At 64.3% G+C, this 12,602-nt stretch overlaps 1 protein-coding gene across 2 annotated transcripts; it reads left to right on the top strand.

Moving 5' to 3' along the window:
• The first annotated feature begins 2,411 nt into the window (after window positions 1-2,411).
• On the top strand, window positions 2,412-12,073 carry SHOX (SHOX homeobox). Of its 2 annotated transcripts, XM_057718977.1 has the most exons (6): window positions 2,412-2,694; window positions 6,001-6,209; window positions 10,016-10,073; window positions 10,177-10,272; window positions 11,217-11,229; window positions 11,812-12,073. In XM_057718977.1, exons 1-6 carry the CDS (start codon window positions 2,412-2,414, stop codon window positions 12,071-12,073), a joined length of 921 nt encoding a protein of 306 aa, XP_057574960.1. The 2 variants fall into 2 exon arrangements, with proteins under 2 accessions (XP_057574960.1, XP_057574961.1); XM_057718978.1 differs by lacking the exon at window positions 11,217-11,229 and having other exon boundaries at window positions 10,177-10,265; window positions 11,828-12,073.
• The last annotated feature ends 529 nt before the right edge of the window (window positions 12,074-12,602 follow it).

The raw sequence follows: 12,602 nt of genomic DNA, 5'->3' as shown, positions 1-12,602 counted from the left end.
AGAGGTGAGGAGAGGAAAAAGTTACTCTACCTCTGAGGACCGCAGAAAGCTGCTCGGCCCGGAGCGCTCTCCCCGCCACCCCCGGATCTGCTCGCTAATGCTTCCCGTCTGTCCCCCGCTCCCCGCCGGTCACCCTCCTGCTTCTTGCAGAGGAGAGAGCGTTCCCTTGCCGGCGGGAGTCCCCAGACAGGGTAGGGCTGGAAGATGCGCCCCGTGCGGGAGTGAGTGACGGGGGGGTGGGGGGCGCCGAGGTGGGGGCCCGGCCCTGGCAAGGGCTGCGAGCTCCCGGGCCGCTCCGGGGCGCGCCCCCCACCCCGCCCGCCGCCGGCGCACGGCCTGCGCACCCCGGCTCCCGGCGCGGCCCTCGGCGTTTCCCCCCCGCCGACCCGCCAGGCGGCCGCATGTATATGCATGAGGGACTATTTGTGATTCCGTGTGATCCCCGCGCGCCTCCGCTTGGATGAGAGGACCGCGGTGACAAAGACCTGTTTGTCACGTTGCGAGCGCTTCTTCGCCTTTCGCTTTTGAAGTCGGGGGGAGGCAGCGGCCCCCAAATCCCCCGGCTCCGTCCGCCGTACGCGGGGCAGAGCAGCCGGGGCCGCGCGGAGAAGCTCGGGCGCAGCGCTCCCGGAGGATGGATGGAGGGCGGAGCGGAGAGGAGAGAAAACCGGGAGAGAGATGGAGGGAGAGAGGGAAGGAAGGACTTGAGGAGGGAAGGAGGGAAGAAAGGAAGGAAGGAGCTTGTTTCCACTGGGGTCCCCCTCCCTCCCCGCCTCTCGGGCCTCACACACCCTCCCTCCCCCCCCCCCCCAGATCGAGGCAACCCCATGTGAACTCGACCCTGGCCCCGGGGATTCGGGGAAAATCGTGCACTTTCCTTCCCGCTGAAGGAAACCCGTGTCCGCCTCCGGACGCTGGACGCAACCCTGTGAACGGCCGAGGGTGGCCCTGATCCTGGGGGCTCATTACCCGGCGCTTCGGAGCAGGAACTGACCTCAGAAAACGCAAAACGAACTCCTCCAAAACCCAGAACACCGCCGTCCACCGCCCCCCCACCCCGCCGCCCCGTCCCCCTCGCCAAAAGCCTTGTTTCCAACTCCAGCGGGGGCAGCCGCGGGGAGGCGGGGGCGGGGGGCGGCAGGCGGCAGGTGGAAGCGGAGACGAGGGGGAGATTACAGGGCAAAAAAGAGGGGAGAACGGAAAAGTCATTTTATTTGCAGAGGGACATTTGCGGAGAGGATGGCTTGGTTCGCCGGGACTGCCAAGTGAATTTCACATTGCCGTTGAGAAAAGGTAGCTCCTTTTAAGCACCTTATAAAGTTCCGAGAGAAGCAGGGTTGGGTCGCGAGTCCCACAGCACAACCAAAAATACATAGATTCCCTCCCCCGCCCCCTCCCCCAATAAATCTCCCAGACGAGGGAGGCTGCGTCTGCCGGGCCGGGCGGGATCGGACGCGCGCCGCACGGACCGCCGAGTACCAACCAGTTCTGCCAGAGAGCCGCCGGCTGCTCCGGGTCTGGACCGGCGCGCTCCGGGCGCTCGCGGCCCTCCGTGTCCCCGGCCCCTCCGAGGTCCGCGAGCCGCTTTGCCCCGCGGCCGCCGCCAAGGCTCGGGGCGCGCGCGTGGGGCTAGAGCTGGACCCCTGCTCTCGCTGTCGGGGTCCTGGAGCTGTTTCCCCCCAAGCAGGCCGCGCGCAGCGCCGCGCCGGCGGGGCCCAGCGCGCAGTCCCACCGCATCCCCAACTTGGGAGTCCACTCGCCGTCTGCGATGGCGCGTCCCCGCCGCCCGGGTCCCCTCGGTGGAGTCTCCGCGCGACCACGCCCGGACGCATCCTGCGAGGATACCATTCGAGGCCCGAGGCGGCGCTCCTCCGGGGGTGGGGGTGCGGGTGGGGGCGGGGGGGAGGCCGGCCGGCCGGCGAGGACGGCTCCCCAGCCCGAAACTCCTCCTCGAGGTTCGCCTCCGCCAGCCATTGAGAGAACGCGGGTACCTGCTCGCGGCGCTGGCGCCCGCGCTCGCCCGAGCGTGCGCGCGCTCTCCCTCTCCTCTCTCTCCCTTCAAAAACTTGATCTTCACCTCTCCACACCAAGGTGCGCGGACGCCAACCAGTGATGAAATGAAAAGAAAGCCAATTGCCGGACTGGAGGTGGGGGAGAGATCGCGTCTCTGCGTGCGCCCGCCGCCGCCGAGCCGGGAGCTGTAATTGCTGCAGACAGGGAGCGTTGGGGGTTGGGCGGAGGTAGCGGTGTATAAATAGTGAGATCTGAAATTGAAAGGCTTAAATAACAGCAGGAGAGATCTCCCCTCGCAAGGACAGTCCTCTCCGCGCGCGGGAGGCGTGCGGACCCCAGTGCGGCTCCCAGCCAGCCCCGCCGAGCCCCCGCGGACCCCCGCAGCCCCCCGGGCGACCATGGAAGAGCTCACGGCGTTTGTATCCAAATCTTTCGACCAGAAAAGCAAAGAGAGCAGCGGCGGCGGCGGCGGCGGTGGCGGCGGCAAGAAGGATTCGATCACGTACAGGGAAGTTTTGGAGAGCGGACTGGCGCGCTCCCGGGAGCTGGGGGTCTCGGAATCCAGCCTGCAGGACATAACCGCGGAGGGCGGCGGCCACTGTCCGGTGCATCTCTTTAAGGACCACGTGGACAACGAGAAAGACAAACTGAAAGAGTTCGGTTCGGGGAGGGCCGCGGAAGGTAAGCTCGCCGGACGCCGGCTCCGGGCCCCTCCCGGGGACGGGCGCCTCCTCGTCACCGGGCCCGGCCGCCCACCCCTCGCTCCGCGCGCGCGGAGGCCCCGGGCGCCGCGGCTCGCTCTCCGCTCGACCCCCCAAACGCTGACTGTACAGCCACGGCTCGGACGCAAAGGCCCCGGCAAGCCATCGCCCGTCTTTTCGTAAGAAAGGAGCCAAACGGGGGCGGGGAGGATTCGGCTGGAGGAGCGAGGAAGCGGGGAAGGATGGGCAGCGCCTGGGGCCGCGCGCTGCCCCGCGGATCGCTTCTCGCCGGGCGTTGGCACCGAGCGCCGCAGCGGGAACTTTCCCGGGTTTCGGGGAGGCCGCCCGGGTGTGTGCGCTTGTCCTCCCAGGTGGGCTCCTGCCTGCGTGCGTGCGTGCGCGCCTGTCTGGCCTGCCGGTCTGCCTTCCATCCGCTTGCACGCACGCAGACACATCCACACACCTCTCTCCAAGCGCCCACCGCCTGCCGGCTTCCCGAGCTGGAAATGGGCCGCGTTGAGGACCGAGCTGGCCGGCGGTCGTGGAGGCAACGCGCCCCGCCGCCTCTTCCCCCTCCTGCGCCTCTCCGCTCGGTTTCCTCTTAGGGAAAACTTTCCCCTTGAACCTTTGAGACTTGATCTTGGCCGACACGGGCCTGTAAATTAAAACCAGCCCCGTGCCCGCAGGTGGTCAGGGTCTGCGCGGGGCAGAAGGGCCCGGGGAGGCCCATGGCCCCGCGCACGCGGCCCGCCCTGCTCCAGGCGGTCAGGGCGCAGCTGGCCCCTGCTGCAGGCCGACAGCGTCCTGGGCCTCCTTCCTGCTGCTTTTCACGAAACCTCCGCGGCGTTCTGCGCTGTTGTTGAATGCGGGTGGGGGGGGGGGGGAAAGGCATGTGTACAAGGATTCTCCCAGCTGGACAGAGGTGGTCCCAACCCCGGGGGGAGTCTCTGCAAACAGGGCAGCCAGCAGCTATAAATCAGAGGACTACAATGGGCTCGATTTCTCAGGGGGCAGCGTTTGAAAAGGGTATGAAGATCTTTTCCTCTTTACACAGAGAGGAAATACAGAAGCTTCCCATTTGACTCCCGGGGCCTGTTTCGTTCTCTGTCCGTGTGGAGAGAGGCCAGATCGGAGAGCTGGGAGCCCATGCCTTGCGACCCTCGCACTTTGCGAGCAGAGTCCAGGCGCGCTGGCCTCGAAGCCTCAGCGGATGACCCAGATATCTTTCGGAGGCTTTGACCTTGTGGAAGGCAGAAGGCTGGCAGACGCTTAAGAATAAGCCCCTGACCGCTGAGAGCCCAAGGCAGCCTGGGCCCGGCCTGCCATTCCCCAGGGGCTCACCCCTTGGCGAGGCCTCACGCACCTGGCTCTGTAATTCCTACAAAGAGAGTTGGCCGTGATGGAGACAGGGCTGTCTGTGGGCTGTGAACCGATCAGGGCCTCCGTTTAATTTACGGCACGGGGCTCCTGGTGGCTTCCCCCATCCTCCGTAGAGGCTGAGTCCCCTCTTCTGCCTGGCGCCTCTCACCCTGGACAGCCGAGGCAGCGGTACCCTAGAAAACGGCCCTTGAAAGGAGAGCAGGGTACGGCTGCGGCCTTTTTCGAAGGAGAGAGGAAAATAAGACAGGGTGAGCAGTACAGGCAGCAGGACGCGGCAGGGAAACCCCGGCTGCATCGGCTCCCTTGCCCGCGTGTGCAAGACCCCTGCGAGGGCTGAGCCCCAGGCCACATTTGCAGACGGGAGCCAAACGGAGAGGTGGAGGGCGCTTGGGTTCCAAAGAAACGCGGGGGTCTTGGGCACCCGGGCGGCGTACCCTGCTGAGCCAGGCCTGGGAGCCTGTGGACCCTGCAAAGCCTGCCGTGGGTTCTGGAGGACGTTGCAGGCCAGCTTCTCATCTGGGGTCAGTCCCTGGGGTTCGGACTTAAGACACCTGAAGGAGGAAGCAGGCTCTGGGAAAGGATTTCCCGTTGGGGAGAAATAGGGTGTTCCTGGAAATACATTCCTTTCTGGAGGTGAGAGGGGATTTAAGATCCGAGTTGGGGCTGAGTGTCCCGTGCTCAGAAGCCTTGAGGAGAGACTTTCTGGCAGACTCAGGACGTGGCTTCTGGTGTCGAGCTCAGGGACCCCGGTGGGTATGTGTGTGTGTGGCGGGGCGGGGGGGACTGGGTGCCCGGATTTTTCCCGGGGCCCCACAGAGGATGTGGGTCTCCTCCCTTCGCAAGTTTCCGGGCATACTGCTAAGGGGCTTCTGCAGGGCTTTCAGGCTCTTTCAGAACTGATGGCACCCCAGTCTTCTTGGATAGAGCGCACCCTCTTCTCCTTGACACAGAGGGGACACCTAATGAGGGCATGGGGTCCCCTTTGCCTGCACCCAGCAGGCCCTATGATGGGAGAAGCAGCACAGTAAAACAGAAGGGGAGCTGAAATGCAACTTCCGCCAACTGTGAGACCGGGGGCCAACTTTTATGTCAAATCCCTGAGCTTGGAGAGGGGCTGCGTTTCCTGGAGGTGTCCGGGTTAGAATCTCCTACATCCTGACCTTACTGCCCGATGCCCTGACCCCTCCCCCAGCACATACAGCCTCTCTCATAATTTTCGGACCTAAGAAAGCGGCGCTCTTGGCGTCCTGGTGGGGCGTGAGGACGTGTGTCCAAGAGACAGACAAAACAGGAAGCCAAAGGACTGTGCTCTCGGGCGCAGCCCGGTTTGCCGCCGTAAGAGACGGCTGTGCTCTCCTGGTCAGAAAGGGACGAGCTGGGCTGTGCGCCCCGCTCCACGGCGTGCGGAGGGAGGCTCCGGCTCGGCCGGCGCGGCCCCTGTCCTGAGCGGCGCGCTCCGGGGCCTGGACCCCAGCCTGGCCTGGGCTCTCCCTGCGCAGCTCGCGGGCGCCCCGCCAGGGACCCCACCCGTGGGCGATTCTGCCTAAGCTTCTTTGACTTCGTAACCCTTCAGAGGGGCAGAGAGGGAGGGAGGGAGAGGGAGAGGGAAGGTTAGGCTATGTCAATATGTCAACAGAGGCGAAGTGGATAATTGGGGAAACTATTCGGAGATTAGGCCAAGAAACACCGCGGCGCCGGTGCCCGAGTTGCTACAAAAGAGCGCGTCTGGCCCTCGAGTTTCCTTTATGGACGTGAGGCAGCTGTGCGTCAGGGCGCGGTGGCCACCAGGCGCCTGCACCGCCCGCACACCCGGCCTGTCCCCGCGTGGCGCCCGAGCCCTCTTCCCCGCGCGCGCCGGGCCGGGGAGGCGGGGGCCCTCAGCGCTGCGCCCTCGGCCCGCCCGCAGGTCTCTACGACTGCAAGGAGAAGCGCGAGGACGTGAAGTCGGAGGACGAGGACGGGCAGACCAAGCTGAAGCAGCGGCGCAGCCGCACCAACTTCACGCTGGAGCAGCTCAACGAGCTGGAGCGGCTCTTCGACGAGACGCACTACCCCGACGCCTTCATGCGCGAGGAGCTCAGCCAGCGCCTGGGGCTCTCCGAGGCGCGCGTGCAGGTGAGCGCGCCGGCCCGGCCCGGACGCCGGGGGGGACCCTGGGGAAGGGGCCGGAGCCGGCGCCCCGGGGCCTCGCGGCTCGGGTCTGCTGCGCCCTGCCTGGCGGGCCAGCCGTGCACCTCCAGCTCCTCGGGAATGTTGGGCTCGCCTTCCCGATGGTTCGCGTCTCCTCCCCTCGTCCCCGCCGACGTCTTCTCCCCTCCTCTGCAGCCCCCTGCCTCCACTCCTGGAAGCAGAGAGGTGGGAAGGGGAGGCCAGGGCCGAGGTGGCTGGGGGGCGTCTCGCGCTCGCGGCTGCCGCCCGCGCGGGGCCGGATTCGCCAGGGGGCAGCGCAGGGGCGCGGGGACGAGGCGCGTGAATGCCCGACGCCGCATCTGGCGACCCATCCTCTGCTGGGGGGTCCTGGGTGTGCGCCGCACGCGCGCGCGCGCGCGGAGGGGTGGGTGAGGGGAGACGCGGTTAGCTTTTGTCGGGCATCGTAAACGTTTAAGTTAAACGTAGGAGTTTACTTATGGGGGAGGGGAGCAAAGATTCGTTTCCACGTCGCCTCCTCCAGGCACTGCAGAGCTGGTACCGGCCCCCGCTCCCTCCCGGGGAGGTCAGGCCTGGCTGCGCTGCTAGGCTTTCCCTCGGTGTGGACGGTTCTGGGCAGGACCGCAGAGCCGAGGAGAGAAGGAACAGGGGTCAGGGTCCCCCGGGCTCCGGGGACGGGTTATTTAAAGAAATGGAATTAATACTGCGGGGGGGTGGGGGGGGGGAGGCCATGTAAAGCCAGGGCTTTGGAAGAGCGGCTTTCTTATTGCTATGGAGCCAGCAGGCTTAAACACAACTTCACCCGGATTGGACTGATGGAACGAAAACACAGAAAGCGTTTATAGAGAGTGTTTTACAGAAATCTTTAATTTGGAGGGAAAAAAACGGGCGTCTGCACCCTCACGCCTTCCGTCCGTCGGTGCTGGTCCGAAGGGTTACCTCGGAGGAAAGGCCACCGTCCCCGAGCTTGTCCAGGATTCCCTGCGGCCGCAGGGGTTCCCGGAACCATTCTGCACCACTGGGACCCCGGGGCGGGGTCGCTCTGGGGACCCTCTCCCCAGGCGAATCTGTCCGGGCATCTGTGGCCGCGGCGAGGTGGTGGCGGTGGGGGGGTGGGATGGGGGGGAGACTGGCCACCTTTCTCTGGAAAGATGGATGGGCTGCCCTGTATAAATTAATGAAAAGATTAAACTTTTGCTGAAGGGGACATCAACTTTTATGTCATTTCACAGCCTTCCTGCCTGGGATCTGTAATATCTCCCAGGCCTTGATGTACTGTTTCTATAAAAATAAATTACTTGTAATTTAATTCCACACTATTTCTTTCAGTAGTCTATTACTGAATAGCACCTTAGCAGGAGAGACCGCGTTGGCAGAAAATTGGTTCTTGGGTGGCTACAGATCTTGAGAAAAGCCCTAACATAAAAGAGGGAAGGGAGGAGGGCCGTGGTCGAAAGCACACACCTATCGATCCAGAAGTGACTTAAAATGTAACGGTTCTAAATAATAATAAAAATATACATGGAAGAAGAGGAATCATTTCCTGTTGGCCACGGGGAAGAGCATCGTATAATAAACAGAAAGCAGAAAGGGCTCGTAAAAGCCAGTTCGTTAAAACAGGAAGCCCGCCGTGCGGACGTCAGGGATAGAGGGGGGGCTGGAGGGAGACCCGCAAAAGAGAGAGGCGAAAACGTCCTGTCTTTTCATCCTGTCTGCGGAACTGTTTGGTAATCCTTTTCGGTACAGCCTGTCCTCTGTTGTTAGAGGGTAGAGTTTCAATTTAGAGTGGAAATTTGCTGTAAATAAATTGAGGAGCCTTTGGAAGCTGGTCCCTTATTAACCTTTTATTTTTAGTGTTGTACTAGAAGCTCATATCACCAGCTGTCAGGGTTATAATCGAAAGTTATGAGACCACGGTGAGGAGCGGGCGGTAATGTAATTACAACAAATATCTTTGGGTTTATGGCGCACAGCTAAATTAAATGTCATTATTCACTGTCTGTAATGGAAATCAAAAGGAAATCAGATTACGGCATTTGTGAGCGAAATCAGTGACTGGTCCTTAATGAAGAAATAACTGTCTAAACCACTGTCCTGCGCTTCACTTAGCATATTCACGACTAATTGGAATTGATCGTGAATCACCCCAAGACTGATTTATTATCACAGGGCGCAGCGGCTAATTCATCACTTTTATTCTCCATCATCTTATTTTTTTTCCCTTTCCCCCCCGCTGAAGGGAACGTGAGCTTGCTTTCTCGATTTAAATGGGATTCTGTGTCTGAAAAATGCCCTTCCAGGGAGGGCAGAATTTGCACGTCTGGTTCCGCTCTCCCAGAGGACGGTGCGGGACCCCAAGGAGGGAGAGGTGCCCAGGAAGGGTCGGCAAGGGTGGGCTGGGAGTCCGGGGGGGGGGACGCAGGCGGAGGGGGACTAGGCGTGCAGGCTTTGGACATGGTGCAAAGATTTGTGAACCTCACCGTGCACGGGGGCACGTTTTTTTGGAAAGACTTTTCAAGGGAACAGCATCAAAGTTTGCCAGGCTCCCTGTCTCCTTGGCGGGGTGAACTTTCGAACCCTCTGGAAAGCCAATTCGGACAGGCGGGCCCGTGGCTCAGCCTTGAATAGAAAACTGCCCCTTAAGAGCCTGGGATGGAAAAGTTGCAGCTTCTCCTAGGCTCCCAGGTGCTTGCAGCCGTCCCGGCAGCTGAGGTCTCCCCACGCAGGGCAGGAGGACGGAGGGGCCCCAGGCCCTGTGCTTGGAGGGATGCAGGGTCCCCGAGCTATCCAGGCGGAGTGGGGAGTGGCCTTCTTTGTGCTAATTACCGTGCATGGTCAGTGATCCTGGCAACAGGGTAGGTGAGGGTGGAGGGAGAGTTTCAGAGAAAGCCGGGTAGGAAACATGCAGTGCTTAAGAACACAGAGCGAGGGGACCCCAGATTCCCCGGGCGACAGCCCAACGGCCTGGATGGTCCGCTCCAGGGCTGTTTGGAGGAGGGGGGAGGCTGGGGGTGGGGTGGGCACTGGAGGGGGCATTTGGGAGGTTGGGGGCGGGGGGGGGGGAGCTTTGCACCCGAATCTTGACATCAGGCCTGTGGAGTGAGCTGGGCTGGGTAGGGTCCCAGTGCCATTCCCTGCCCAGTCTCTTGATGGGGCACCCCAAGAATTAGATGTCCTAAGGAAGCCGCGTGCCCGCGTCACAGACTGCCCTTTTGGGGTGCGCTGGGTCTTTAGGGATCTAGGAGGTTCATGAATCTGTAATATTAACTGGGACCCTGTGGGCTTCCATGGAGGGCATGGAGCACACGGGCACTTCAGGACTCAGGGCGTCTGGAGCGGGACTGGGGAGGGGGCCGGATTGGGAGACGTGTGTCTACTTGTGTGCCCCTCCCCCATTCCTGGGGAGGGCGGCGAAGGGGGAGGGTCAGGGTGGAAGGTCAGGTTGGACCAGGGTGCAGCAGGTTGGGCAGGGTGGAGGGGCCGATGCGCACACAGAAAGATGGAAAGCCCTCCGCGCCATCCGGAGACCCACTTCCTCACTGTCAACGTTTGGATGCTGAGGTTCTGGTCTCACTGAGGGGAGGACAGTTCCCAGCTCCAGGTAGCCAGTTACTGGCGCGGGGCTGGGCTGGGCTGGGAGGGGGCGGCAGGCAGCTTTTTGGGGGGTGCGGGACCGCAAGCGCCTTGCACACCTGCCGTCTGAGGTTGGGAGAGGAGGCCTCGCCGAGGCCAGGCCGGCTCACGCGGGTGCACGTGTGTCCGCTCGTTCCCAGGTTTGGTTCCAGAACCGGAGAGCCAAATGCCGCAAGCAGGAGAACCAGATGCATAAAGGTGGGTGCGGGGAGGGGGTCGGTGCGGGGTGGGTGGGGGAGGGGAAGGGCGCCGGGCGGCGGCCGCAGCGCGCGGGGTTCACGGGTCCCGTGTCTCCTCGCAGGCGTGATCCTGGGCACCGCCAGCCACCTGGACGCCTGCAGGGTAGCGCCCTACGTGAACATGGGGGCCCTGAGGATGCCTTTCCAACAGGTAGCTCGTTTTTCCCTTCTTCCTTCCGCAGGGCTGGCGTAGGTCGTCCTACCTCCCCGGTTCCTCCCAACCCCCCCACCCCCACCCCAGCCGAAGGCAGGAGGCCGCTTGTACAAGGGGAGCGTCTATAAACCCGTTGGCACGTGTCAACGTGTGGCTGTAAACCTCCAAGAGTCACCCTTGGGAGCGCCTGGGACGTAAACCCAAACATGATTTTCACAAAAGTCGGAGGGAGACAAATCCCACCCGCCCGGGAACCACCCACTCGCTGGCCGCCTGGAGGGAGGGAGGGGTTTGCTGCCCTTTGGGCCCGAGGACCCTGTGTCTATACCCACCCCCCCTCCACCCCCCAGCTTGCCCAAGGTCTCGCTTGGGGATGTCGGTGCCCGGGACCTGGGCCTCGCTCCCTCCTGGGCCTCGCTCCCTCCGTGCCTCAGAGTGGGGGGGACACGCCCCCAGCCCCGGGCAGAGTAGGGACAGTCCGGCTCGCAGGGTATCTTGCGCGGAGGTGGGGGTGGCCAGGGGGTCAGAAGATGGTCTCGGAGACCAGGTGTCCTAAGGGCCTCACCCTGGCTCTGGACCAGCGTGGGGTGGATGCAGGGAGCCGCGGGGCAGGAGGGGCCGGGCCTGCCGGGCTAGAGCGCACGGCCCGCGGGGCCTGCAGGACTGTCCGGGGGCCCCAGCGTAGGGGGTGGGAGTGCACGCGCTGGTGGGTCCGGGGGGCCCCGGGCAGAGCGAAGGCCTGGCCTCCTCACGCAGCACCTTGGCTCCTACGGGCAGGCCCGGGTTTGCATTTGAACCATTGTGTGCTGACCTGGCCGGCACGAGGTCCTGTGGGCCTGGCCCGCCTGGAGGGTCAGCTACATGTGACACCATGGAGATGGGGCGGTGGTGGAGTGTCGCGCCACGAGCTCTCAGACTCACGGCACCCAAAGCAGGGAGGGCGTCCAGGGCCGCCGTGCGCATGGGGAGGGGTCCGCACCCTGTTCGCTTGGACCCCCCTCTCCGCGGCTGGACCCACGGTCCACCCCTCGGCACCCCTCCCCGAGCGAAGGGTGGTCCTTCAGCATCACGGGAACAGCTGCCCCGAGCTGGGGTCAGCCATGAGGCCCCGCTGAAATGAAGCCATCCGAGCGCGCGGATGTGACGGTGCTCCGGAAAGAGTCGGGGACTCCGGGTCCCTGGGAAGGGGGTGCTGCAAGGGAGGCCTGAGCCAAAGGGATGTGTGGCAGACTCGGCCGGGGGTCTGGTGAGGAGGGGGTACCAGCTGTAGACAGCCGGGTGCTCCCGAGGACGTGGGAGCGAGGATCTGTCTGTCTGTGAGGACTCCTGTCCAAAGCGTCCAGTGACCGCCGTCCAGACACGGGGTGTCCAGGGGACAGTGGGTGTCCAGGGGACGGTGGGTGTCCAGGGGACGGTGGGTGTGGGGCGGGGGCGGGGAGGGGGATGGGGCGATGAGTTCGCGGGAGAGGAGATGCCCTCGGGGGTCCTCGGGTTGGGAAAGCCACCCCCAGGAAACCTCGTCCTAACCCTGGGGGGGGGGGGGGGTTCTGCCGCCGCAGGTCCAGGCGCAGCTGCAGCTGGAAGGCGTGGCGCACGCCCACCCGCACCTGCACCCGCACCTGGCGGCGCACGCGCCCTACCTGATGTTCCCGCCGCCGCCCTTCGGGCTGCCCATCGCGTCCCTGGCCGAGTCGGCCTCGGCCGCCGCCGTCGTGGCCGCCGCCGCCAAGAGCAACAGCAAGAACTCCAGCATCGCCGACCTGCGGCTGAAGGCGCGCAAGCACGCGGAGGCCCTGGGGCTCTGACCCGCCGCGCGGCCCCGCGCCCGCGCCGGCCCCGCGCTCCACCGCTCCGCGCCCCCGACGGCCGCACGGACGCCCCGGAGCCAGGGCGCGGCGGTCTCCCCGGCCTGGGGGGGCCCCCCGGCAGGCCTCGGCATCCCTGGACCCCAGACCCCGCCGGAGCCGCACGGAGGCGGTGCGGGAGAGCGAGGCGGTGACCGTGCGTCAGGCCATCCGACTCGGCCTGTGCGTGCTGGGGCCCGGGGGGCCACGGGGAGCCCCGCGGCGCTGCCCCCTCTCGCCGCCGGCTGTTCCCACCCTGTGCATGCGGCCTCCTCCGCGCCTCTCCGAGGCCTCAGAGTCTGTCACCCGAAAGGATCTGGGGCCGGTCTCCGCCGGAGATGCCAGTGTTTGGATGCCAACAGTCTTCTTCCCTGCGGCGAGCTGCATGTCATCCGAGGAGCTGCGGGGACCGGCGTGTGGATTTCAACACGGACTTCTGCATCCGACACAGGGGGCCCCCGTGCGCTGTCTGCTTGTCCGCCCGGCCTAA

This window comes from Hippopotamus amphibius, chromosome X (genome assembly GCF_030028045.1).
Source record: "Hippopotamus amphibius kiboko isolate mHipAmp2 chromosome X, mHipAmp2.hap2, whole genome shotgun sequence".
Lineage (NCBI taxonomy): Eukaryota > Metazoa > Chordata > Mammalia > Artiodactyla > Hippopotamidae > Hippopotamus > Hippopotamus amphibius.
Note: the sequence above shows the minus strand (reverse complement) of the source record. Positions and strands in the feature narration are given on the sequence as shown.

Coding starts and splice junctions, on each gene's coding strand:
- SHOX (XM_057718977.1), top strand. CDS start 2,412: ATGGAAGAGCTCACGGCGTTTGTATCCAAATCTTTCGACCAGAAAAGC. Junction 6,210..10,015: donor TCTCCGAGGCGCGCGTGCAG/GTGAGCGCGCCG, acceptor GCTCGTTCCCAG/GTTTGGTTCCAGAACCGGAG. Junction 10,074..10,176: donor GGAGAACCAGATGCATAAAG/GTGGGTGCGGGG, acceptor GTCTCCTCGCAG/GCGTGATCCTGGGCACCGCC.